The following is a 27859-nucleotide window of genomic DNA, read 5'->3' as shown; positions in this document are numbered from 1 at the left end:
GCAACTAAATTGAGCTTGCTCTGCAGTTTCAGTTATACCCCTTTCAGACAGAAAATAAAATTACCAGATGAAGCAGTTTCACCCGGTAATTTCATGAAACACACTGGTCCGTCTTCTGTGTGAAGGGGTCAACCCGGGTTGAAATTCCCAGGGCTTCGACCCTCGAATTTACCAGGGTAGGAGACACAGTAATTTCTCTATCGTCCTAAGTGGATGCTGGGGTTCCTGAAAGGACCATGGGGAATAGCGGCTCCGCAGGAGACAGGGCACAAAAAAGTAAAGCTTTTACCAGATCAGGTGGTGTGCACTGGCTCCTCCCCCTATGACCCTCCTCCAGACTCCAGTTAGATTTTTGTGCCCGGCCGAGAAGGGTGCAATCTAGGTGGCTCTCCTAAAGAGCTGCTTAGAGAAAGTTTAGCTAGGTTTTTTATGTTACAGTGATTCCTGCTGGCAACAGGATCACTGCAGCGAGGGACTGAGGGGAGAAGGAGTCAACTCACCTGCGTGCAGGATGGATTGGCTTCTTGGCTACTGGACATCAAGCTCCAGAGGGACGATCACAGGTACAGCCTGGATGGTCACCGGAGCCGCGCCGCCGGCCCCCTTGCAGATGCTGAAGACAGAAGAGGTCCAGAATCGGCGGCTGAAGACTCCTGCAGTCTTCTAAAGGTAGCGCACAGCACTGCAGCTGTGCGCCATTTTCCTCTCAGCACACTTCACACAACAGTCACTGAGGGTGCAGAGCGCTGGGGGGGGCGCTCTGAGAGGCAAATAAAAACCTTATTAGAGGCAAAAAATACCTCACATATAGCCCACAGAGGCTATATGGAGATATTTAACCCCTGCCTAACTTCAAAAATAGCGGGAGACGAGCCCGCCGAAAAAGGGGCGGGGCCTATCTCCTCAGCACACAGCGCCATTTTCTCTCACAGAAAAGCTGGAGAGAAGGCTCCCAGGCTCTCCCCTGCACTGCACTACAGAAACAGGGTTAAAACAGAGAGGGGGGGCACTGATTTTGGCGATATTGTATATATATAAAAGATGCTATAAGGGAGAAACACTTATATAAGGTTGTCCCTATATAATTATAGCGTTTTTGGTGTGTGCTGGCAGACTCTCCCTCTGTCTCCCCAAAGGGCTAGTGGGTCCTGTCCTCTGTCAGAGCATTCCCGGTGTGTGTGCTGTGTGTCGGTACGTGTGTGTCGACATGTATGAGGACGATGTTGGTGAGGAGGCGGAGAAATTGCCTGTAATGGTGATGTCACTCTCTAGGGAGTCGACACCGGAATGGATGGCTTATTTAGAGAATTACGTGAGAATGTCAACACGCTGCAAGGTCGGTTGACGACATGAGACGGCCGACAATCTATTAGGACCGGTCCAGGCGTCTCAGAAACACCGTCAGGGGTTTTAAAAACGCCCATTTACCTCAGTCGGTCGACACAGACACAGACACGGACACTGAATACAGTGTCGACGGTGAATAAACAAACGTATTTCTCATTAGGGCCACACGTTAAGGGCAATGAAGGAGGTGTTACGTGTTTCTGATACTACAAGTACCACAAGAAAGGGTATTATGTGGGAGTGAAAAAACTACCTGTAGTTTTTCCTGAATCAGATAAAATAAAATGAAGTGTGTGATGATGCGTAGGGTTACCCCGATAGCAAATATTGGCGTTATACCTTTTCCCGCCAGAAATTAGGGTACGTTGGGAAACACCCCTTAGGGTGATAAGGCGCTCACACGCTTATCAAGTGGCGTTACCGTCTCCAGATACGGCCGCCCTCAAGGAGCCAGCTGATAGGAAGCTGGAAAAATATCCTAAAAAGTATATACACACATACGGTGGTTATACTGCGACCAGCGATCGCCATCAGCCTGGAGATGCAGTGCTGGGTTGGCTTGGTCGGATTCCCTGACTGAAAATATTTTATTCATGTAGAGCATTTAATAGGATGCATTCTATATATATGTATGTGAGATGCACAGAGGGATATTTGCTCTCTGGCATCAAGATAAGTGCGTTGTCCATATCTCCCAGAAGATGTCAGGGACACGACAGTGGTCAGGTGATACAGATCCCATACGGCAGATGGAAGTATTGCTGTATAAAGGGAAGGAGTTATTTGGGGGTCGGTCCATCGGACCTGGGGACCACAGCAACAGCTGGGAAATCCAACCTTTTTTACCCCAAGTTACATCTCAGCTAAAAAAGACACCGTCTTTTCAGCCTCAATCTTTCCTTTCCCATGAGGGCATGCAGGCAAAAGGCCAGTCATATCTGCCCAGACATAGAGGTAAGGGAAGTAGACTGCAGCAGGCAGCCCTTTCCCAGGAAAAGAAGCCCTCCACCGCGTCTGCCAAGTCCTCAGCATGACGCTGGGGCCGTGCAAGCGGACTCAAGGTGGGGGGTAGTCTCAAGAGTCTCAGGGCGCAGTGGGATCACTCGCAAGTTGACCCCTAGATCGTACGAGTATTATCCCAGGGGTAAAGATTGGAGAGTCGAGACATCTTCTCCTCGCAGGTTCCTGAAGTCTGCTTTACCAACGGCTCCCTCCGACAGGGAGGCAGCATTGGAAACAATTCACAAGCTGTATATCCAGCAGGTGATAATCAAAGTACCCCTCCTACGACAAGGAAAAGGGTATTATTTTTCCACACTATATTGTGGTACTGAAGCCAGACGGCTTGGTGACACATAGTCTAAATCTAAAATGTTTTGAACACTTACATAAAAGGTTCAAATCGAGATAAAGTCACTCAGAGCAGTGATAGCGAACCGGAAAAAAGGGGACTATATGGTGTCCCTGGACATCAAGGATTACCTCCATGTCCAAATTTTGTCCTTCTCATCAAGGGTACCTCTGGTTCGTGGTACAGAACTGTCAATATCAGTTTCAGACGATGCCGTTTGAATTATCCACGGCACCCCGGGCCTTTTTACCAAGGTAATGGCCGAAAAGATGTTTCTTCAAAGAAAAAAGGCATCTAAATTATCCCTTACTTGCACGACCTAAAAAGGGCAAGTTCCAGAGAACAGTTGGAGGTCGGAAGAGCACTATCTAAAGTAGTTCTTCGACGGCACGACTGGATTCTAAATATTCCAAGAAATCGCAGCTGTTTTCCGACGATACGTCTGCTGTTCCTAGGGATGATTCTGGACACGGTTCAGAAAAAGGTTTTTCTTCCCGAGGAAAAAGCCAAGGAGTTATCCGACCTGTCAGGAACCTCCTAAAACCAGGAAAGGTGTCTGTACATCAATGCACAAGAGTCCTGGGAAAAATGGTGGCTTTTTACGAAGCAATTCCATTCGGCAGATTCCATGCAAGAATTTTCCAAAGGGATCTGTTGGACAAATGGTCAGGGTCGCATCCTCAGATGCACCTGCGAATAACCCTGTCGCCAAGGACAAGGGTATATCTTCTGTGGTGGTTGCAAAAGGCTCATCTATTGGAGGGCCGCAGATTCGGCATACAGGATTTGATCCTGGTGACCACGGACGCCAGCCTGAGAGGTTGGGGAGCAGTCACACAAGGAAGAAACTTCCAGGGGGTATGGACGAACCTGGAAAAGTCTCTTCACATAAACATTCTGGTACTAAGAGCAATCTAAAATGCTCTAAGCCAGGCGGAACCACTCCTGCAAGGAAAACCGGTGTTGATTCAGTCGGACAACATCACGGCGGTCGCCCATGTAAACAGACAGGGCGGCACAAGAAGCAGGAGTGCAATGGCAGAAGCTGCCAAGATTCTTCGCTGGGCGGAGAATCACGTAATAGCACTGTCAGCAGTGTTCTTCCCGGGCGTGGACAACTGGGAAGCAGACTTCCTCAGCAGACACGATATTCACCCGGGAGAGGGGGGTCTTCATCCAGAAGTCTTCCACATGCTAATAAACTGTTGGGAAAGACCAATGGTAGACATGATGGCGTCTCGCCTCAACAAGAAACTGGACAAGTATTGCGCCAGGTCAAGAGATCCACAGGCAATAGCTGTGGACGCACTGGTAACACCTTGGGTGTACAAATCAGTATATGTGTTTCCTCCTCTGCCTCTCATACCAACGGTATTGAAGATTATACGGTGAAGAGGAGTAAGAACAATACTAGTGGCTCCGGATTGGCCAAGAAGGACTTGGTACCCGGAACTTCAAGAGTTGGTCACGGACGACCCGTGCCCTCTACTTCTGAGAAGGGACCTGCTACAACAGGGTCCCTGTCTCTTTCAAGACTTACCGCGGCTGCGTTTGACGGCATGGCGGTTGAACGCCAGATCCTAAAAGGGAAAGGCATTCCAGAAGAAGTCATTCCTACCTTGATTAAGGCAAGGAAGGAAGTCACCGCGAAACATTATCACCGCATTTGGCGAAAATATGTCGCGTGGTGCGAGGATCGGAGTGTTCCGACGGAGGAATTTCAACTGGGTCGTTTCCTACATTTCCTACAATCAGGATTGTCTATGGGTCTCAAATTGAGATCTATTAAGGTTCAAATTTCGGCCCTGTCAATATTCTTCCAAAAAGAATTGGCCTCAGTTCCTGAGGTACAGACTTTTGTTACAGGAGTACTGCATATACAGCCTCCTGTGGTGCCTCCGGTGGCACCGTGGGATCTAAATGTAGTTTTAGATTTCCTCAAATCCCATTGGTTTGAACCATTGAATAAGGTGGATTTTAAATATCTCACATGGAAAGTGACTATGTTACTGGCCCTGGCTTCCGCCAGGAAAGTATCTGAATTGGCGGCTTTATCTTATAAAAGCCCTTATCTAATCTTCCATTCGGATAGGGCAGAACTGAGGACTCGTCCGCATTTTCTCCCTAAGGTGGTATCAGCGTTTCACCTGAACCAACCTATTGTGGTGCCTGCGGCCACTGGCGACTTGGAGGACTCCAAGTTGTTGGACGTTGTCAGAGCCTTAAAAATATACATTTCAAGGACGGCTGAAGTCAGAAAATCTGACTCGCTGTTGATACTATATGCACCCAACAAGTTGGGTGCCCCTGCTTCTAAGCAGACGATTGCTCGTTGGATTTGTAACACAATTCAACTTGCTCATTCTGTGGCAGGCCTGCCACAGCCTAAATCTGTTAAGGCCCATTCCACAAGGAAGGTGGGCTCATCTTGGGCGGCTGCCCGAGGGGTCTCGGCATTACAATTCTGCCGAGCAGCTACGTGGTCGGGGGAAAACACGTTTGTAAAATTCTACAAATTTGATACCCTGGCAAAAGAGGACTTGGAATTCTCTCATTCGGTGCTGCAGAGTCATCCGCACTCTCCCGCCCGTTTGGGAGCTTTGGTATAATCCCCATGGTCCTTTCAGGAACCCCAGCATCCACTTAGGACGATAGAGAAAATAAGAATTTACTTACCGATAATTCTATTTCTCGGAGTCCGTAGTGGATGCTGGGCGCCCATCCCAAGTGCGGATTATCTGCAATACTGTACATAGTTATTGTTAACAAATTCGGGTTATATTGTTAAGGAGCCATCTTTAAGAGGCTCTTTCTGTTATCATACTGTTAACTGGGTTTAGATCACAAGTTGTACGGTGTGATTGGTGTGGCTGGTATGAGTCTTACCCGGGATTCAAATTGCCTCCCTTATTGTGTACGCTCGTCCGGGCACAGTACCTAACTGGAGTCTGGAGGAGGGTCATAGGGGGAGGAGCCAGTGCACACCACCTGATCTGGTAAAAGCTTTACTTTTTTGTGCCCTGTCTCCTGCGGAGCCGCTATTCCCCATGGTCCTTTCAGGAACCCCAGCATCCACTACGGACTCCGAGAAATAGAATTATCGGTAAGTAAATTCTTATTTTCGACCCGGGTTGACACTTTCACACAGACAAAATACCCGTATTGATCTGCAAATTACCGGGTCACAATTCACGACACAGTAATTTGCAAGTCTATGTGAAAGGTGGGAGAAGGGGGTCAGGCAGGTCCCAGGAAAACGATCCGGCATTGAAATGCTGGGTAATTGCCAGGACTTTCAGACTTTTCTGTCTGAAAGTGGTATGAGATCAACCAAATTCACTCTGCAACTACAAAAAGGATTAAAAAAAACAAAACCCTCACCAAACAATTGACCCAAGGAAGTAACCCCTTTCATCGACCAAATGTTATCAGAGAAGAGTTTAAGTAGGTCAGGATATGAGGCATTAAACCATAAGGGAGAATCTGTGTCAATATCTGTCCAGTCAAAGTGTAAGCTTATCGCCGAACCAATAGGACTTGTCGTAGTAGAGGAGGAAGGGTTCACTACGGCTGGCCGGCGGTCGGGCTCCCGGCGACCAGCATCCCGGCGCCGGGAGCCCGACCGCCGGCTTACCGACAGCTTGGCGAGCGCAAATGAGCCCCTTGCGGGCTCGCTGCGCTCGCCACGCTACGGGCACGGTGGCGCGCTACGCGCGCCACACTATTTTATTCTCCCTCTATGGGGGTCGTGGACCCCCACGAGGGAAAATAATTGTCGGTATTCCGGCTGTCGGGCTCCCGGCGCCGGTATACTGAGCGCCGGGAGCCCGACCGCCGGCAAACAGAAGACCACCCAGGAGGAAGACCAGACACAGATAGACTAGAGAGCATTGCAAAGGAGAAAGAGAAGACCCCACCTGCTCAGCCAGAAAACCAATCAGGGTAGAACCTCATCCTTAGAAACCCAGCTCGATAATTAAACAATTAGATTGAGGGACTGATTTATGATCGATTCCTAAAACTTGTGAATGATAGCACTCGTTGCGTATGATAAATGGTGCACTAAAACAGATAAGTGGTGGTGTTGCCCATATCAGATTCTGTCTATCCTTTTCTAGAATGCAATATAATAATAGCTAGAATATGATTGGTAGTAATGCCAAGTCACACCCTATAAATAGCAGTCCGTGTAAATAACTGTGCATGCACAGCCCCTCTAAGGCTACAGGCAATGCACAGCCCATCATTCAATCTAGACAGCCCCTAGAGCAAAGCAGCTACCAAACATATCACTGCATTACATGCAGTGTCCATTATAATGCCCTGTCTCTCAAACATTCTAATGCTCTGGCTTCAGTTTGGTTGTAATCGTGGCCCACAACGTGCTTGCAGTAATTTCTGTGGAATATGAATAAATCTGTTCCTTTATTCCACTGAATCTAGTAAAAAAACAAAAAAAACAAAAAGATTTTAAAATATATTTGTGATTCACAAATACCAATAAGCTGAATCTGCAATTGCCTTGTAGAAATTGGCAAATAGTAAATTTACTAAACTTATGTGTAAGTTAGAAGAGGATTTGTCCATTTTGAACTAATAATTTATTTGTTATTGTATTTTTAACAGTGACTAACAAACTGAGTGTTTAAGAAAAAAATAGTTTTTTTTCCTCTCGCTTCTACTGCTCCTTAAGAGAAAAAATGCAAAGTGCAACAGTGTAACCGTCGCTCCGTACGTTGCTCTACACCGCCAAATTGCTCTTATGTCACACGTTCTCTGCCTTGCAGTTTACTGCAAATCAGTAGGGCTGATTTAAGGCAGCCACCTGCGAGGGTGTAGACCGGTGTGTGAGAAAACCATGCCACTTTAGAAAAATAAAGGTACTGAGGTTTTATCCCTATGCACAGCTTTATTTTTAAGGGTAATTTTTGCCATAGCCATTAAAGCCTGTTTCACAGAACATTCATCAAATTTTGTGTGTAACGTGGTTAAATAATGAAAATGAAATAACTACACTGTTTATACTTAAATATATACATCATGTTCTCTAACTCCTCTGCATCAGGTTATAGCGTAAGGATGACCAAGGGTACTTTAGATGTGATTTTAGCCTGGCAGATTTTCCAAGCAGAAATGCTTTGCTGTTTGGTTGATTCATATACAAGGGTAGAGCCAGTGAAGCAGGTCAGATCACTTATTATTGGTACACTGCCCTAAGGAGGAGATTCAGAAAGATAATACTTTAACAGAACTACAGGGGATTTTCAGATATGAAAATGTTTTATCTTTTCATTTAAGATCCTCCTGCACACATGACGTTCATCCAAGCTGTGCTATATTAAAAGTATGGTCTACAGACAACTGGGTCATTGTTTTGTTTTTTGACCGAGTACGAAATGAACTCTTGACACCTGAACATGCTGGGTCTATGATCTGCCATATGTTTACTGTTATGCTTATATATGTGTATGTAGAGCAGGGGCTTAACCATCATCTCATATCTACACCTACTTAGTCACTCTTTTATGTACTTGTTCTGTTTTCTATATTTGAACATTTCATGATTTACTATTTTTACTATCCGACAGTGCTGTGTTGCACCTTACAAATAAACAGTGGTGATGCGCGTTTCAAAGCTGCGTTACCATCTAAATGGTGAACATTTTTCTATACTACATTGAATTAGCTGCAGAGGGAGGTGTGTGGAGCAGTTAGGTGTCATGTCTGTGGTCCACCTACTAAGACTTCTACCCCTCCAAAACTTCTCTCTCAGACTAGCCACCTAGCCTAGGAAAAGTGCATTCTGAAATTGATGGAGCTATTAATGCCCCTGGTGGTATTGACGGTTTAAGTTCATAAGGAGCATGCACACTAGACGATATCTGTCATTTTCACCCATTAGAGTGATACCGTTAAAATATCGCCCAGTGTGTACACTACGACCGTTGTGCGCTCCCGTACATCGTTATTGGGCAACTCCATCAACTGTGCGTGCAGGTCAATTTGGACTTATCGTCCAAAACTGCATGTACAGGCCGGCCACAGCGTCACAGTAGAGATATCGTTCAGTGCGCGCGCACTATGTCGCCGCCCAGGAGGGTAGGGGAAGGATAAGCAATATCGCTCCCGAAGTGAATCGTCTAGTGTGTACCCACCTATACTCTGTTCACTATTTATTGATTGTGCTGCACTTCATGAGGTTAACCCAGCTCCTGTCATAGAATTTTTATGAATGTTAACTTTTTTTCTCTGACGTCCTAGTGGATGCTGGGAACTCCGTAAGGACCATGGGGAATAGCGGCTCCGCAGGAGACTGGGCACAAAAAGTAAAAGCTTTAGACTAGCTGGTGTGCACTGGCTCCTCCCCCTATGACCCTCCTCCAAGCCTCAGTTAGATTTTTGTGCCCGAACGAGAAGGGTGCAAGCTAGGTGGCTCTCCTGAGCTGCTTAGAAGTAAAAGTTTAAATAGGTTTTTTATTTTCAGTGAGTCCTGCTGGCAACAGGCTCACTGCATCGTGGGACTAAGGGGAGAAGAAGCGAACTCACCTGACTGCAGAGTGGATTAGGCTTCTTGGCTACTGGACATTAGCTCCAGAGGGACGATCACAGGTTCAGCCTGGATGGGTCCCGGAGCCGCGCCGCCGGCCCCCTTACAGAGCCAGAAGAGCGAAGAGGTCCGGAGAAAGCGGCGGCAGAAGACGTTCCTGTCTTCAAATAAGGTAGCGCACAGCACTGCAGCTGTGCGCCATTGCTCTCAGCACACTTCACACTCCGGTCACTGAGGGTGCAGGGTGCTGGGGGGGAGCGCCCTGAGACGCAATAAAAACGATATAAAAACCTTATATGGCTAAAAAAAATGCATCACATATAGCTCCTGGGCTATATGGATGCATTTATCCCCTGCCAGTTTCCCGAAAAAAGCGGGAGAAAAGGCCGCCGTGAAGGGGGCGGAGCCTTTCTCCTCAGCACACAAGCGCCATTTTCTTTCACAGCTCCGCTGGAAGGACGGCTCCCTGACTCTCCCCTGCAGTCCTGCACTACAGAAACAGGGTAAAACAGAGAGGGGGGCACTATTGGCAGCTAATATATAAATACAGCAGCTATAACAGGGAGTAACACTTATATAAGGTTATCCCTGTATATATATAGCGCTCTGGTGTGTGCTGGCAAACTCTCCCTCTGTCTCCCCAAAGGGCTAGTGGGGTCCTGTCCTCTATCAGAGCATTCCCTGTGTGTGTGCTGGGTGTCGGTACGATTGTGTCGACATGTATGAGGAGGAAAATGATGTGGAAGCAGAGCAATTGCCTGTGTTAGTGATGTCACCCCCTAGGGAGTCGACACCTGACTGGATGGTAGTAATTAAAGAATTACGTGACAATGTCAGCACTTTGCAAAAAACTGTTGACGACATGAGACAGCCGACAAATCAATTAGTGCCTGTTCAGGCGTCTCAGACACCGTCAGGGGCGTTAAAACGCCCGTTACCTCAGATGGTCGACACAGACCCTGACACGGATACTGAATCCAGTGTCAACGGTGACTAGACAAACGTAATGTCCAGTAGGGCCACACGTTACATGATCACGGCAATGAAGGAGGCATTGAACATTTCTGACACTACAAGTACCACAAAAAAGGGTATTATGTGGGGTGTGAAAAAACTACCAGCGGTTTTTCCTGAGTCAGATGAATTAAATGAGGTGTGTGATAAAGCGTGGGTTTCCCCCGATAAAAAACTGCTGATTTCTAATAAATTATTGGCACTATACCCTTTCCCGCCAGAGGTTAGGGCACGTTGGGAAACACCCCCTAGGGTAGATAAGGCGCTCACACGCTTATCAAAACAAGTGGCGTTACCGTCTCCTGATACGGCCGCTCTCAAGGAACCAGCTGATAGAAGGCTGGAAAATATCTTAAAAGGTATATACACACATACCGGTGTTATACTGCGACCAGCGATCGCCTCAGCCTGGATGTGCAGCGCTGGAGTGGCTTGGTCGGATTCCCTGACTGAAAATATTGATACCCTGGATAGGGACAGTATATTATTAACTATAGAGCATTTAAAGGATGCATTACTATATATGCGAGATGCACAGAGGGATATTTGCACCCTGGCATCTAGAGTAAGTGCGATGTCCATTTCTGCCAGAAGAACGTTATGGACGCGACAGTGGTCAGGTGATGCGGATTCCAAACGACATATGGAAGTATTGCCGTATAAAGGGGAGGAGTTATTTGGGGTCGGTCTATCGGACCTGGTGGCCACAGCAATGGCTGGAAAATCCACCTTTTTACCCCAGGTCACCTCTCAGCAGAAAAAGACACCGTCTTTTCAAACCCAGTCCTTTCGTCCCTATAAGGGCAAGAGGGAAAAAGGCCGCTTGTTCCTGCCCCGGGGCAGAGGAAGGGGAAAAAGACTGCACCATGCAGCCTCTTCCCAGGAGCAGAAGCCCTCCCCCGCTTCTGCCAAGTCCTCAGCATGACGCTGGGGCTCTGCAAGCAGACTCGGGCACGGTGGGGGGCCGTCTCAAGAATTTCAGCGCGCAGTGGGCTCACTCGCAAGTGGACCCCTGGATCCTGCAGGTAGTATCACAGGGGTACAAATTGGAATTCGAGACGTCTCCCCCTCGCCGGTTCCTGAAGTCTGCTCTACCAACGTCTCCCTCCGACAGGGAGGCAGTATTGGAAGCTATTCACAAGCTGTATTCCCAGCAGGTGATAATCAAGGTACCCCTCCTACAACAGGGAAAGGGGTATTATTCCACGCTGTTTGTGGTACAGAAGCCGGACGGCTCGGTGAGACCAATTTTAAATCTAAAATCTTTGAACACTTACATAAAAAGGTTCAAATTCAAGATGGAGTCACTCAGAGCAGTGATAGCGAACCTGGAAGAAGGGGACTATATGGTATCTCTAGACATCAAGGATGCTTATCTCCATGTCCCAATCTACCCTTCTCACCAAGGGTACCTCAGGTTTGTGATACAAAACTGTCATTATCAGTTTCAGACGCTGCCGTTTGGATTGTCCACGGCACCACGGGTCTTTACCAAGGTAATGGCCGAAATGATGATTCTTCTTCGAAGAAAAGGCGTATTAATTATCCCTTACTTGGACGATCTCCTGATAAGGGCAAGGTCCAGGGAACAGTTAGAGGTCGGAGTAGCACTATCTCAGGTAGTGCTACGTCAGCACGGGTGGATTCTAAATATCCCAAAATCACAGCTGATTCCGACAACACGTCTACTGTTCCTAGGGATGATTCTGGACACAGTCCAGAAAAAGGTGTTTCTCCCAGAGGAGAAGGCCAGGGAGTTATCCGAGCTAGTCAGGAACCTCCTAAAACCAGGACAAGTGTCAGTGCATCAGTGCACGAGAGTCCTGGGAAAAATGGTGGCTTCTTACGAAGCGATTCCATTCGGAAGATTCCATGCAAGAACTTTTCAGTGGGATCTGCTGGACAAATGGTCCGGATCGCATCTTCAGATGCATCAGCGGATAACCCTATCTCCAAGGACAAGGGTATCTCTCCTGTGGTGGTTACAGAAGGCTCATCTTCTAGAGGGCCGCAGATTCGGCATTCAGGATTGGATGCTGGTAACCACGGATGCCAGCCTGAGAGGCTGGGGAGCAGTCACACAGGGAAGAAATTTCCAGGGCTTGTGGTCAAGCATGGAAACGTCTCTTCACATAAATATCCTAGAGCTAAGGGCCATTTACAATGCCCTGAGTCAAGCAAGGCCTCTGCTTCAGGGTCAACCGGTATTGATCCAGTCGGACAACATCACGGCTGTCGCCCACGTAAACAGACAGGGCGGCACAAGAAGCAGGAGGGCAATGGCAGAAGCTGCAAGGATTCTCCGCTGGGCGGAAAATCATGTGATAGCACTGTCAGCAGTGTTCATTCCGGGAGTGGACAACTGGGAAGCAGACTTCCTCAGCAGACACGACCTCCACCCGGGGGAGTGGGGACTTCATCCAGAAGTCTTCCAAGTGATTGTAAACCGTTGGGAAAAACCAAAGGTGGACATGATGGCGTCCCGTCTCAACAATAAACTGGACAGATATTGCGCCAGGTCAAGGGACCCTCAGGCAATAGCGGTGGACGCTCTGGTAACCTCGTGGGTGTTCCAGTCGGTATATGTGTTCCCTCCTCTTCCTCTCATACCAAAAGTACTGAGAATCATAAGAAGGAGAGGAGTAAGAACGATACTCGTGGCTCCGGATTGGCCAGGAAGAACTTGGTACCCGGAGCTGCAAGAGATGCTCACGGAGGACCCGTGGCCTCTACCTCCAAGGAAGGACCTGCTCCAGCAGGGACCTTGTCTGTTCCAAGACTTACCGCGGCTGCGTTTGACGGCATGGCGGTTGAACGCCGGATCCTGAAGGAAAAAGGCATTCCAGATGAAGTCATCCCTACCCTGATCAAGGCCAGTAAGGATGTAACTGCAAAACATTATCATCGCATTTGGCGAAAATATGTTGCGTGGTGTGAGGCCAAGAAGGCCCCTACGGAGGAATTTCAACTGGGTCGTTTCCTACATTTCCTGCAAGCAGGATTGTCTATGGGCCTAAAATTAGGATCCATTAAGGTTCAAATTTCGGCCCTGTCGATCTTCTTCCAGAAAGAACTGGCTTCAGTGCCTGAAGTTCAGACGTTTGTCAAAGGGGTACTGCATATACAGCCTCCTTTTGTGCCTCCAGTGGCACCTTGGGATCTCAATGTAGTTTTAGGGTTCCTAAAATCACATTGGTTTGAACCACTTGCCACAGTGGATTTGAAATATCTCACATGGAAAGTGGTAATGCTGTTGGCCCTGGCTTCAGCCAGGCGCGTATCAGAATTGGCGGCTTTATCCTATAAAAGCCCTTACCTGATATTTCATTCGGATAGGGCGGAATTGAGGACTCGTCCTCAATTTCTCCCTAAGGTGGTTTCAGCGTTTCACATGAATCAACCTATTGTGGTACCTGTGGCTACTAGGGACTTGGAGGACTCCAAGTTGCTGGAAGTAGTCAGGGCCCTGAAAATATATGTTTCCAGGACGGCTGGAGTCAGAAAATCTGACTCGCTGTTTATACTGTATGCACCCAACAAGCTGGGTGCTCCTGCTTCTAAGCAGACGATTGCTCGTTGGATTTGTAGTACAATTCAACTTGCACATTCTGTGGCAGGCCTGCCACAGCCAAAATCTGTAAAAGCCCATTCCACAAGGAAGGTGGGCTCATCTTGGGCGGCTGCCCGAGGGGTCTCGGCTTTACAACTTTTCCGAGCAGCTACTTGGTCAGGGGCAAACACGTTTGCTAAATTCTACAAATTTGATACCCTGGCTGAGGAGGACCTGGAGTTCTCTCATTCGGTGCTGCAGAGTCATCCGCACTCTCCCGCCCGTTTGGGAGCTTTGGTATAATCCCCATGGTCCTTACAGAGTTCCCAGAGTCCACTAGGACGTCAGAGAAAATAAGAATTTACTTACCGATAATTCTATTTCTCATAGTCCGTAGTGGATGCTGGGCGCCCGTCCCAAGTGCGGATTGTCTGCAATACTTGTATATAGTTATTGTTACAAACAAATCGGGTTGTTTATTGTTGGAAGCCATCTTTTCAGAGGCTCCTACGGTTATCATACTGTTAACTGGGTTTAGATCACAGGTTGTACAGTGTGATTGGTGTGGCTGGTATGAGTCTTACCCGGGATTCAAGATCCTTCCTTATTGTGTACGCTCGTCCGGGCACAGTATCTTAACTGAGGCTTGGAGGAGGGTCATAGGGGGAGGAGCCAGTGCACACCAGCTAGTCTAAAGCTTTTACTTTTTGTGCCCAGTCTCCTGCGGAGCCGCTATTCCCCATGGTCCTTACGGAGTTCCCAGCATCCACTACGGACTATGAGAAATAGAATTATCGGTAAGTAAATTCTTATTTTTTTTTTTTTTATCAACTCGAGTTGGCCTGGTAAAGGTTGTTTATTATATGATTTATTACATTGTCACAGGAATTATTGCCAGGAAGGAACTGTTCCCTGTAAATAAAATTGGTCTTGTGTAGATTTCCAAAAAGCAAGAAACGTTTGCTATGTCCTTTACATTTGTGTAGTTGGTGATCTCTAGCTCTCTTGTGTTCATATCCGCATCCTGATCATGCCAAAAACGTTTCCGTATTCTCTCTTTTCCATTCTACTTTGCCTCTCTTTCATTCATCAGTAACAGTAACCTATCCTCCTCTATTTCAGACGGAAGTGAAAATGTGACGGGTTTGGACCTTTCAGATTTCCCAGCACTAGCCGATAGAAATAGGAGGGAAGGAAGTGGCAACCCTACTCCATTAATAAACCCTTTGGCGGGAAGGGCTCCTTACGGTATGGCAATACCAGGAAATTGTCTGACTATATGTACCCAATTGCAGGCTGTTGGTTATCATGTAATTAGGATCTGGAATGAGTCATTTGAAGTAATGAGCTATTGCCAACAATCTCTACAGAATTTATTAATGTGGGCCTCTAGCTTTGACTTTTCTAATGCTGTGTTTTCAGGGATACTTTGCTTATGTGCAGCTGATGTAGTATAAAGCCTTAATCCTGCAATCAATGCTTTAGTTAGGCATATAGAGGATCCGCTGGTTACAGCCAGAAATCTAGCATTGTTTGATTAAGTTTAAGCACATCATGTAGTGTGTTATGTCAGGCTATGCAGAGATGCATCTGTTTCGTGGTAGTTTGTGTTACTAATACATATTCTGATGAAGAGTTTCCTCTTAGGAGAATTTATAAAATTAAACTGGTTAATTCTTAACACATATGTGTGTGTGTGTGTGTGTGTGTGTGTGTGTATATATATATATATATATCTATATATATCTATACAATATATATATTATATATGTGTGTGTAGCTCCTTGAGAAGCTAGCATCACTCTGTCCCAAACGGAATTCATTTTAATGTTGGAATATCTTAAAATAACACCCAAAATAAAGTGATAATCTATTTAGTTAAAGGTAACTGAACTATGTGCCTAATTTAAGGGTAGGGCCACACATAGCGGCCAAGCGGGTCCCGCTGAATGGGACCCGCTTTGCCGGGAAGGGGGTTTGTGTTTGACGCAGAACAGGATCCGGCCAGTGGCACACAGGATTTCATAGAACACAGCCGCACTGTGTGCACACAGACATTGAAATGTATGTGTTCACACTGAAATCCCGTCGTCGTCCCGTCCAGCCCAACCGCAGCATGCTGCAGTTGGATCCGACAGCGGCAGGACTGCCGCACATGTGTGGGCGCCTTCATAGGCGCCTATGTGCAGTCTCCTTCCGGTAGCTATGTGTGACCCTACCCTAAGGTTGATTGCAGAACCATGTGCACTGCACGGTGGGGGTATATAACGTGCAGAGCGAGTTAGATTTGGATGGGTTTTATTGTTTCCGTGCAAGGTAAATACCAGCTGCTTTATTTTTATACTGCAATTTAGATTTTAGTTTGATCACTCTCTGCACATGTTATGCCCACTAGAGAGAGATTTTGCTACTGCGACCAACCTTGAATTAGGCCCTATATCTCATAAAGGAGGACAAAATTTTAGATGTGATATGTCACTACAGCATTTCTAAAATTTTGCCTTTCAAAATGTAAATATGCCCTCCTTACTGACCTGCACTCAGCACATAGAGTGAGCAGTAATTATTATCATATTGTTTTTAAATGCTCAAATACGGTACTGCTCCTAAACAACTGAGATTGTCATTTGCAGTATTTGATAGCCTTAATTAGCTTTCGATAACTTAATGATTAATATGTGTTTCCATAGTTTATAGAAACCGTACTGAGTGTTAAGAAAAAAACTGCTGAAATGTGAATTAGATCCATTTATCATTATTGTGTAAACTTCAAAGGTTTGACACCCCAAATAATATAGAACTGGAGGTTTAAGTTTTTCTTCACAACATGTGTACATTGTGTTAGAGTATAATACCCTCATCAGCCGTACCACACCGTGGGCTGGAGTGCTTACAGCAGATAATAGTGTTGCGGTGTAAAATCTCGCAGTACATACTCTGCTCTTAACTGGGTTTCACAGTTCAGACAAAAACTTAATATAATTATTTTATGTGGTGACTAATATGATTGTCTTATTCTCCTTATACAGTCGGTATGGTAACAAAACCAGCAAGCGAGCAGTCTCAGGACTTCTCAATACACAACGAGGACTTCCCCGCATTACCAGGTTCCAGCTACAAAGATCCAACATCGAGCAATGATGACAGCAAATCTGTACGTAGAGTGATTGTAACACATTATTGCGCATCAGTTGGATGATATGTATTAATTAGGAATGTAACCCTTTCCTGCTTCTGCTATGTGTATTGGATGTATTGATTCAGGTTATTAGCACAGTAGAAGTCAAGAATTCAAGGATGTCCCTTATTGGTTTATTAATTAGGTATGTCACACTAAAATTGACACGAAATGTTCAGGTATTTTAGTAAGACTTTGTTCTAAATTTACTATCTGGTGCTTTTCAAAGCCGCCAGGTCTTCGGCACATTCAGCTGCTTGATTTAAAGAGCCAATTAATAAAGGACTATTCCAGTCCGTATATGTTTCTGGGTGTAATAAGTCAGAAGACGAAACAGGAAAAATCAAATGTCGTGATGTATAAACAGTAAGGAGAGACTGGAAACACTCAGTCCATTTTCTCAGTAATATCTTTCAAGATTTCTCTTGTACCTCATGATTGAAGAAAATAAGGAAAAAACTAAGATATTCACAGTTTAGTATGTGTATATATAATCTCAACACCCTGTGGGACACTTCACATCCCTATCCAAGTCAGAGTGTTATGTAGTTCAGTCACCAGACCTGAATATATGCAGCAGGCATCCTACTAACAAGAATGTATACTGTAAGCACATTACCAGAATGGGAACACCTGGAGTTTATAGGTTGTTCCCCAGTGTCGGATATTTGTTGTGGAATACTATCTCTTTTGCTTCAGGTGATTAGGCTATAACACTTATAACATGGTGGCTTGAATAGTAGTTTGAAGTGTCACACAAAGAGTCAAGATTATATATGCATACTATACTATAATTTTTTTTTTCCACATGTTCTCCAATCAGTAAGACATCTTGAACTGTTACTGAGAAAATGAACTGAGAGTGTTTTCTCACCATGGGCAGTATTCAATGCTTGTCGGAAACTGCCGTCTTGTTGGAAAGACTGCAGTTTCTGACTTTACCTATTTAATTGTCCCTCCATTTTTCCGACAAGTCAGGAATTCGGACTTGTCTGAAAACTCGTGGATCAGCAGATTAACCGCAGATCCACGTGTTTTGTCGGATTCGCGGATAAAATCCGACAGGTTTTAGCCCCGTTTCCGACAATGTCAATTCGACTTTTAAAAAAAAAGTCGGATTGGCACTGTTGGGAACGGCCAAATCCTGTCTGATTTGGGCGCTCATTGAATACTGAGATGTTGGATAATTTCCGTCAGAAAGGATCCGACATCTATTGAATACACCCCTAAATATGTATTACGTTTTTTTTTGTGTGTTTTTTTTTCCTGTTGCTCTTCTAATTTATTACACCCAGAGACCTAAATGGACTGGAATATTCCTTTCTTGGCATCAGTGTGTTACATCTTTTTCGTTTGTTTGTATGTGGGTCTTTGGTGACACCTTGGTTCTTATACAGATGTATCCACTTACATCTAGCCTACCTGCATGTTAAACAGCCCTTCTAGTCCTGCCATGACACGGTAGCACAGAGCAGCTTTTTGTGCAACTTTTTCCATTTAAATGTTTCTTATTCGCAAAATGATGAGAATAGGACGCACGTGCAGACTCTTCTGATTAAAATGATATGCGACATGTTTATATTCTGCATTTGATCGCGCCTGTGCATACTGTATGAAATGCTACGCTACACTGTTTTCCTAGAAAACACTAACGTAGCATTTCATATTCTGATACAGAAACGGTCACATACAGAATCTAGACATGCTGCATATCATAATAGTCTGCACGTGCGTCCTATCTGTATCAGTATGCGAATAAGACATATTTTTAATGGAAAAGGTTGCACAAAAAGCCGCTCTGTGCTACCGAGTTACGGCGTGATTAGAAGGGCTGTTTAACGTGCAGGTAGGCTAGATGTAAGTGAATAAGACGCATTTTCGGCAAAAAAGATGCCTGACTCTAACAGAGTTATATGAGACCTGTCATCTCACTCATGCCAGGCATCTCCGCTCCATGGCTTATTGAGGCAAGATGTGTGAGGACAGATCTGTATATAGGATGATTTTGTTGAGTGCAAGAGTAGGTTATTTGTTGTTTTGTTCTAATGTGGCTAGTTGGTATAAGTATTGCACATTTCTGATTATTATTATTATTATTTTTTCTGTGGGCAACACCACCCTGTCAACACATTTACAAGTAGAAAAGGAGTGATGTATTCAATTGAATCCTAAATTGTTTTTTTTTAGCAATTTGACAGTACAGAATGAAGCACCTTTTGTTTGGTTTTTGCTTTTGTTCAAATTGATTCTGTCTAAGTCAACACTTAAACACCCAAAACAGAACTATGGGGGTTATTCAGAGTTGTTGTTAGTGTTACTGGCTGCTTTATATATACGCAGCAATTTAGATTTCAGTTTGAACACACCCTACCCAAATCTAACCCCCCTGCCTGACTGACAACTTACGTGTCTGTAGGAACCATCAACAATGTCTTCGCAACTGGATGGACAAATTTAAATGGCCACCCAGTTCTGATGTCTGACCAGACATACTGTAGGTGATTCAAATTTGTTTTGGGCACCCATCAGCAAAAAAAAACAAAAAAAAAACCACCAAACACCAATCACGACTAAAATAGTGCCCGCCATTCAAAAAGTCCAGTTTGGGTGCCCAAATGGGACACTTTTCACACATTTCTAATCACCACCTCAGGAGGCTGTGAGCAGAAATGTGGAGCTCACGCCTGAACATGAGAATAATTGAATTGCTGCCTTTGAGCACTTATCTAGTGGATGGCATGCATAAAAAACTATTGAATCACCCCCACAGATCATCAGATTGGTAAGTGTGTATAGCTTTACCACTCTGTAACTCGGCTGGCGGATCCGTGGGTCAGCGGATAAATCGTGACTGTCTCAGAAATGTTTATTTTATTTTTCAGTGCATAGGAAAATAAAGCTCTTATTTGTTTACGTGCAGAATTTAAATACATCGGGAAAGACTGCTTCAAGTACAGATGGGCCCAAATTTCCAGGGGACAAAAGTTCAACAACGCAAAATAATAACCAGCAGAAAAAAGGGATACAGGTCTTACCGGATGGTAAATTGTCTAATACATTTATTTTCAGCCTTTTTTTGCATTTTATCAGTACATACTGTACTTTCTCTGACGTCCTAGTGGATGCTGGGAACTCTGTAAGGACCATGGGGAATAGCGGACTCCGAAGGAGGCTGGGCACTCTAGAAAGATCTTAGACTACCTGGTGTGCACTGGCTCCTCCCACTATGACCCTCCTCCAAGCCTCAGTTAGATTTCGTGCCCGGCCGAGGTTGGATGCACACTAGGGGCTCTCCTGAGCTCTTAGAAAGAAATAGACTTAGGTTTTTTTTATTTTCAGTGAGACCTGCTGGCAACAGGCTCACTGCAGCGAGGGACTAAGGGGAGAAGAAGCGAACTCGCCTGCTTGCAGCCGGATTGGGCTTCTTAGGCTACTGGACACCATTAGCTCCAGAGGGATCGACCGCAGGCCCAGTCCTTGGTGTTCGGTCCCGGAGCCGCGCCGCCGTCCCCCTTACAGAGCCAGAAGCAAGAAGATGGTCCGGAAAATCGGCGGCATGAAGACTCAGTCTTCACCAAGGTAGCGCACAGCACTGCAGCTGTGCGCCATTGCTCCTCTCACACACTTCACACTCCGGTCACTGAGGGTGCAGGGCGCTGGGGGGGGGGGCGCCCTGAGGCAGCAATAAAAACACCTTGGCTGGCAAAAATACCTCAATATATAGCCCCAGGGGCTATATATGAGGTAAATACCCCTGCCAGATTCCATAAAAAAGCGGGAGAATAGTCCGCGGAAAAGGGGCGGAGCTATCTACCTCAAGCACACTGGCGCCATTTTCCCTCACAGCTCCGTTGGAGGGAAGCTCCCTAGCTCTCCCCTGCAGTTTACAACACAGAAAAGGGTTAAAAAAGAGAGGGGGGGCATTTAATTTAGGCGCAGTATACATTATATAAAAAAAGCAGCTATAGGGGACATAACTCAGTTAGTCCCTGCATTATATAGCGCTCTGGTGTGTGCTGGCATACTCTCACTCTGTCCCCCCTAAGGGCTTTTGTGGGTCCTGTCCTCGTTTAGAGCATTCCCTGTGTGTCTGCGGTGTGTCGGTACGGCTGTGTCGACATGTTGAATGAGGAGGCTTATATGGTGACGGAGCAGAGGCCGATATATGTGATGTAGCCCCCTGTGGGGCCGACACCAGAGTGGATGGATAGGTAAAAGGTATTAACCGACAGTGTCAACTCCTTACATAAAAGGATGGATGACGTAACAGCTGTGGGACAGCCGGCTTCTCAGCCCGCGCCTGCCCAGGCGTCTCAAAGGCCATCAGGGGCTCAAAAACGCCCGCTCTCTCAGATGGCAGACACAGATGTCGACACGGAGTCTGACTCCAGTGTCGACAAGGTTGAGACATATACACAATCCACTAGGAACATCCGTGACTTGATCCCGGCAATAAAAAATGTGTTACACATTTCTGACATTAACCCAAGCACCTCTATAATGGGTTTTTAGGTTTGGGGAGAAAAAACAGGCAGTGTTTTGTTCCCCCATCAGATGAATAAATGAAGTGTGTGAAAAGCGTGGGTTCCCCCGTTTAGAAACTGGTAATTTCTAAAAAGTTACTGATGGCGTACCCTTTCCCGCCAGGAGGATAAGTTACGCTGGGAGATATCCCCTAGGGTGGATAAGGCGCTCACACGGTTGTCAAAAAAGGTGGCACTGCCGTTTTAGGAACGGCCACTTTGAAGGTACCTGTTGATAAAAGACAGGAGGATATCCTGAAGTCTGTATTTACACACTCAGGTACTAGACGGAGACCTGCAGATCGTGCTGCTGCAGCGTGGTCGGTGACCCTGTCAAACATGAGAACATATTAAAGACGTCGTCTTATATATGAGGGATGCACAGAGGGATATTTTGCCGGCTGGCATCCAAAATGAATGTAATGTCCATTCTGTCAGGAGGGTATTAGAGACCTGTCACGGGACAGGTGATGCTGACTTTAAAAGGATTCTGCCTTATAAGGGTGAGGAATTATTTGGGGATGGTCTCTGGGACTTCGTATCCACAGCCACAGCTGGGAAGAAATATTTTTACCTCAGGTTTCCTCACAGACTAAGAAAGCACTGTATCAGGTACAGTCCTTTCGGCTTCAGAAAAGCAAGCGGGTCAAAGGCGTTTCCCTTTTGTACAGAGACAAGGGAAGAGGGAAAAAGCTGCACCAGTCAGCCTGCTCCCAGATTCAAAATTCTTCTCTCGCTTCCTCTGAGCCCACAGCATGACGCGGGGGCTCCACAGGTGTAGCCAGGTACGGTGGGGGGCCGTCTAAAAAATTTCAGAGATAAGTGGGCTCGCTCACAGGTGGATCCCTGTTTCTTTCAAGAAGTATGTCAGGGGTACAAGCTGGAATTCGAGATATCTCCCCCCAGCCGTTTCCTAGATTATGGCTTGCCGACAACTCCCTCAGGCATGGAGGCTGTACTAAAGGCAATTAATAAGCAGTATTCCCAACAGGTAATACTCAAATGCCCCTACTTCAACAAGGACGGGGTTACTATTTTACACGGGTTGGGGTACCAAAACCGCATGGTTCGGTGTGACCCATTTATATTAAAATCCTTGAACACATACATAAAAAAATTCAAGTTCAAGATGGAATCGCTCGGGGCGGTTATTGCAAGCCTGGACGAGGGGGATTACATGGTATCCCAGGACATCAAGGATGGTCCAAGGAGCAGTTGCTAGTCGGGGTAGCACTATTTTGGAAAGTGCTACAACAGCAGAGTTGGATTCTAAACAGTCCAAAGTCACAGCTGGTTCCTATGACACGTCTACTGTTCCTGGGGATGGTTCTGGACACAGACCAGAAATAAGTGTTTCTCCGGGAGGAGAAAGCCAAGGAGCTGTCATCTCTAGTCAGAGACCTCCTGAAGCCAAAACAGGTATCGGTGCATCATTGCACGCGAATCCTGGGAATAAGGGTAGCTTCCTACGAAGCAATCCCATTCGGCAGGTTCCATGCAAGAATTTTTCAGTGGGACCTGTTGGACAAGTGGTCCGGATCGCATCTTCAAATGCATCGGCTGATAACCCTGTCTCCAAGGACCAGGGTATCTCTAAAATGGTGGCTGCAGAGTGCCCATCTTAAGGAGGGCCGCAGGTTCGACATACTGGACTAGGTCCTAGTGACCATGGAGGCCAGCCTTTGAGGCTGGGGGCAGTAACACAGGGAAGAAAATTCCAAGGACTTTGGTCAAGTCAGGTGACTTCTCTACACAGGCAAGACCTCTGCTTCAAAACCAGCCGGTACTGATCCAATCAGACAACATCACGGCGGTCGCCCATGTAAACCAACAGGGCGACACAAGAAGCAGGATGGCGATGGCAAAAAGCCACAAGGATTCTCCGATGGGCGGAAAATCATGTGTTAGCACTGTCAACAGTGTTCATTCCCGGAGTGGACAACTGGGAAGCTGATCTTCTCAGCAGACACGGCCTCCACCCGGGAGAGTGGGGACTTCATCCAGAAGTCTTCCAAAGGATTGTACACCTTTGGGAAAGGCCACAGGTGGACATGATGGCGTCCCGCCTCAACAAAAAGCTATAAAAGATATTGCGCCAGGTCAAGGGACCCTCAGGCGATAGTTGTGGACGCTCTGGTAACACCGTGGGTGTACCAGTCGTTTTATGTGTTCCCTCCTCTGCCCCTCATACCAAAGGTATTGAGAATAATAATAAGGCGGCGAGGAGTAAGAACGATACTCGTGGTTCCGGATTGGCCAAGAAGAGCTTGGTACCCAGAACTTCAAAAAATTATATCAGAGGACCCATGGCCTCTGCCGCTCAGACAGGACCTGCGGCAGCAGGGGCCCTGTCTGTTCCAAAACTTACCGCGGCTGCGTTTGACGGCATGGCGGTTGAACGCCGGATCCTGAAGGAAAAGGGCAGTCCGGAGGAAGTCATTCCTACGCTTATTAAAGCTAGGAAAGAGGTTACAGCAAATCATTATCACCGCATATGGCGGAAGTATGTTGCATGGTGTGAGGCCAAAAAAGGCCCCAACAGCGGAATTTCAACTAGGTCGATTTCTGCATTTCCTGCAAGCAGGAGTGAATATGGGCCTAAAACTGGGCTCCATTAAGGTACAGATCTCGGCTCTGTCGATTTTCTTTCAAAAAGAACTAGCTTCAGTACCTGAAGTTCAGACTTTTGTAAAGGGAGTGCTGCATATTCAGCCCCCGTTTGTGCCCCCTTTGGCACCTTGGGATCTCAACGTGGTGTTGAGTTTCTTAAAATCACTTTGGTTTGAACCACTAAAAACCGTGGATCTGAAATATCTCACGTGGAAGGTGGTCATTGGCGGCTTTGTCCTGTAAAAGCCCTTATCTGATTTTCCATATGGATAGGGCAGAATTGAGGACTCGTCCCCAGTTTCTCCCTAAGGTGGTGTCAGCGTTTCACATGAACCAGCCTATTGTGGTGCCTGCGGCTACTAGGGACTTGGAGGGCTCCAAGTTGTTAGACGTGGTCAGGGCCCTGAAAATATATGTTTCCAGGACGGCTGGAGTCAGAAAATCTGACTCGCTGTTTATCCTATATGCACCCAACAAGCTGGGTGCTCCTGCTTCTACGCAGACTATTGCTCGTTGGATTTGTAGTACAATTCAGCTTGCACATTCTGTGGCAGGCCTACCACAGCCAAAATCTGTCAATGCCCATTCCACAAGGAAGGTGGGCTCATCTTGGGCGGCTGCCCGAGGGGTCTCGGCTTTACAACTTTGCCGAGCTGCTACTTGGTCAGGGGCAAACACGTTTGCAAAATTCTATAAATTTGATACCCTGGCTGAGGAGGACCTGGAGTTCTCTCATTCGGTGTTGCAGAGTCATCCGCACTCTCCCGCCCGTTTGGGAGCTTTGGTATAATCCCCATGGTCCTTACGGAGTTCCCAGCATCCACTAGGACATCAGAGAAAATAAGAATTTACTCACCGGTAATTCTATTTCTCGTAGTCCGTAGTGGATGCTGGGCGCCCGTCCCAAGTGCGGTGTATCTGCAATACTTGTACGTAGTTATTGTTAACTAAATCGGGTTATTGTTGAGCCATCTGTTGAGAGGCTCGGTTGTTTCATACTGTTAACTGGGTTTCATATCACGAGTTATACGGTGTGATTGGTGTGGCTGGTATGAGTCTTACCCGGGATTCAAAATCCTTCCTTATTGTGTACGCTCGTCCGGGCACGGTGTCCTAACTGAGGCTTGGAGGAGGGTCATAGTGGGAGGAGCCAGTGCACACCAGGTAGTCTAAGATCTTTCTAGAGTGCCCAGCCTCCTTCGGAGCCCGCTATTCCCCATGGTCCTTACGGAGTTCCCAGCATCCACTACGGACTACGAGAAATAGAATTACCGGTGAGTAAATTCTTATTTTTACGATTCGAGTTTACTGAAGGACAATTTATGGAGTAATGCCTCCCTGTAAATTATACGGATATTTAAAATTGTTATGGAGTTTTGTGACAGTATAAAAAGTATTCTGCAGTGTTTTGATACAGTGACTTCTGCTATAAATAATTTACATTGGATGGATTTTCTTTTATAACCTACTGTATATGTTCTCCTGGTATCTGGTCTCTAGGTTGACCACAATTAGACATGGTTTCTAGGTCGACATGGCTACTAGGTGAGGTATGAGGTTTTCACCAATTTTTTATTTTAATTTTTTTTGAACTTTTTCATACTTTACGATCCACGTGAATTACAATTGGGAACGGTAACATGTGCCTAGAGCAGCGGTAGCAGAGCGAGGCACCTTGCCCGAAGTATGGTGAACAGACACGGTGCACTAATTGGGGTTCCCGGCCACACTACGAAGAAAATGACACCAACATTTAAAAAAAAAAACATATGTCAACCTTTTGTCATGTCGACCTAATGCTTGTGTCGACCTATCTTAGGTGTCGACATAGTTACTGTCGACCAATAGTGGTCGACCTAGACACCGTCGACCCTATGAACCACACCCGTTCTCCTAATGAACATTGACGTGATAATGCCAGAACTCACTAGTTTATTCCTGTAGTAACATCATTAGTGCAGATTGTTTTCTTTTCCATCCTAATCAAATGTTCAGTTATTAGTAGATCCACTTCTACTTTTTTATTTTTGTTTATTTATTCTTTAGCTATTATCCAAGTTCTGCAGTAATTGATCTTAGCAGTACTGGTTCTCTTTATTCAGAAACCATTTTAAACAAGGATCACCAACATTTTCTTATCTTATAAGTTCAGTGTCAGCCAGGAAGATCCTTTAACTGCATAACTGGCATGGCCAGATCACATGCAGCCGCCAAACTGTGTCTCTTCTCCCCCCCCCCCCACCCCCTCAGTTGTTGAGGAGGAGATTGGGTCTGCAGATGTGCATAATGCAATATTTAAAAAAATACTTTTTAAACTATAAAGAATTCAAAAAAATAAAAATGTTATGAATGATGGTTAAAAATGGGAAAATAAATATAATTTTTTCTACCACTTGGAGCAAATGTCTAACCGTTCACAACTAACTTGAGAGTCTTTATAAGAGACTCTTCTAATTGGCATTTGGAATAATTAGATTTTGTTTCCCTTGCACAAAGCTATGTGTTGATCAGGAATTTTAATTGTTACAATAACACTAAAATGAGTTATCAGCTTTTTTTTTTTTTTGGCAGTAGCCATTTTGAGGACGGTACCTATATTCGGACTAATTATAAATTGACATCACTGAGGCATTTATGTTGCTTTGTGACTTCATTTTTTTAATCCAAGGAAATTGCTACATCCCCTGTATTGTAAAGGCCCATACACACTAGCTGATTTTGAGTTTAAAGTAGCTCACTTTTGGCGTTTTGAGCTACTTTGAGCTCAGACTCGACCAGTGTGTGTGGCCAGGCGATGAGCACTGATGCTCGCTCCTGCATCTTTGCTGGCCCGCCACCTTCCGTCGGGCTGTTTTTAACAGCCGAGTGAACCACTTTCCATAGTCTCCTACTGTGGAAAGTGGTTCACCTTGTGAACATCGCTGGGCACAGTGAAAATCGCTCAGTGTGTATGCACCTTAAGTTTAGGTACTCTGAAACGTATGTTAAAGTTAGAGCTGTTAGATATTGCCATTAGACTTTGGCAGTAATGTTTATTGGGCAGACAAGTTGTCTGTCAGATTGAGTACAGGCTGACTCTCCCATACAAAAAACAAGGTACCTCCCAGCGCTAATGTAATCAAGTGTAATGTTGACTCACACCACCAATCTATTAATGGTATCTACCAATAATCATACAGACCGGATGAAGATTCAGTATATTTTTTTATTGATTTAAAAAACCAAGGATGATCATCTATTAAATGAACTTTCAAACAAATAAAACTAAAAAGTGATTCCGAATACCGGTATACTGTAACATAGACATAACATACACACATATAACATAAATAGGCTAGTGATACGCTTGTTAGCGATTTACTCACTCTCCTGGCCTTTTGGTATTCCAAAAATTGTAAAAATACCACTCCAGCACTAAGTCCAGTTGCTGGAGGTCTGTACTTGAGAGTCTCCTTATAGTGTCTTTAGTACTCTCTTGTATTACTAAAAAGTCAGTTCTTCTATAGAGCTTTTATAAATAGAATCAAAGTATCAAAGACACTATAAGGAGACTCTCAAGTACAGACCTCCAGCAACTGGACTTAGTGCTGGAGTGGTATTTTTACAATTTTTGGAATACCAAAAGGCCAGGAGAGTGAGTAAATCGCTAACAAGCGTATCACTAGCCTATTTATGTTATATGTGTGTATGTTATGTCTATGTTACAGTATACCGGTATTAGGAATCACTTTTTAGTTTT

General features: G+C 45.6%; 1 protein-coding gene across 6 annotated transcripts in view; it reads left to right on the top strand.

Annotated features, from left to right (window-relative positions):
- The window catches only part of CNOT2 (CCR4-NOT transcription complex subunit 2), a 234323-nt gene that overhangs the window by 126166 nt on the left and 80298 nt on the right, over positions 1-27859 (top strand). For all 6 annotated transcript variants that reach the window (XM_063927475.1, XM_063927472.1, XM_063927471.1 and 3 more), the window contains 3 exons: positions 14932-15057; positions 16839-16963; positions 19908-20028. In XM_063927475.1, coding sequence (XP_063783545.1) covers positions 14932-15057; positions 16839-16963; positions 19908-20028 — 372 coding nt within the window. The remainder of the gene's footprint in view (positions 1-14931; positions 15058-16838; positions 16964-19907; positions 20029-27859) is intronic.

Source organism: Pseudophryne corroboree, chromosome 6, assembly GCF_028390025.1.
Source record: "Pseudophryne corroboree isolate aPseCor3 chromosome 6, aPseCor3.hap2, whole genome shotgun sequence".
Classification (NCBI taxonomy): Eukaryota; Metazoa; Chordata; class Amphibia; order Anura; family Myobatrachidae; genus Pseudophryne; species Pseudophryne corroboree.
The sequence above is the reverse complement of the archived record's forward strand: the minus strand, read 5'-3'. Positions and strand labels throughout refer to the sequence as shown.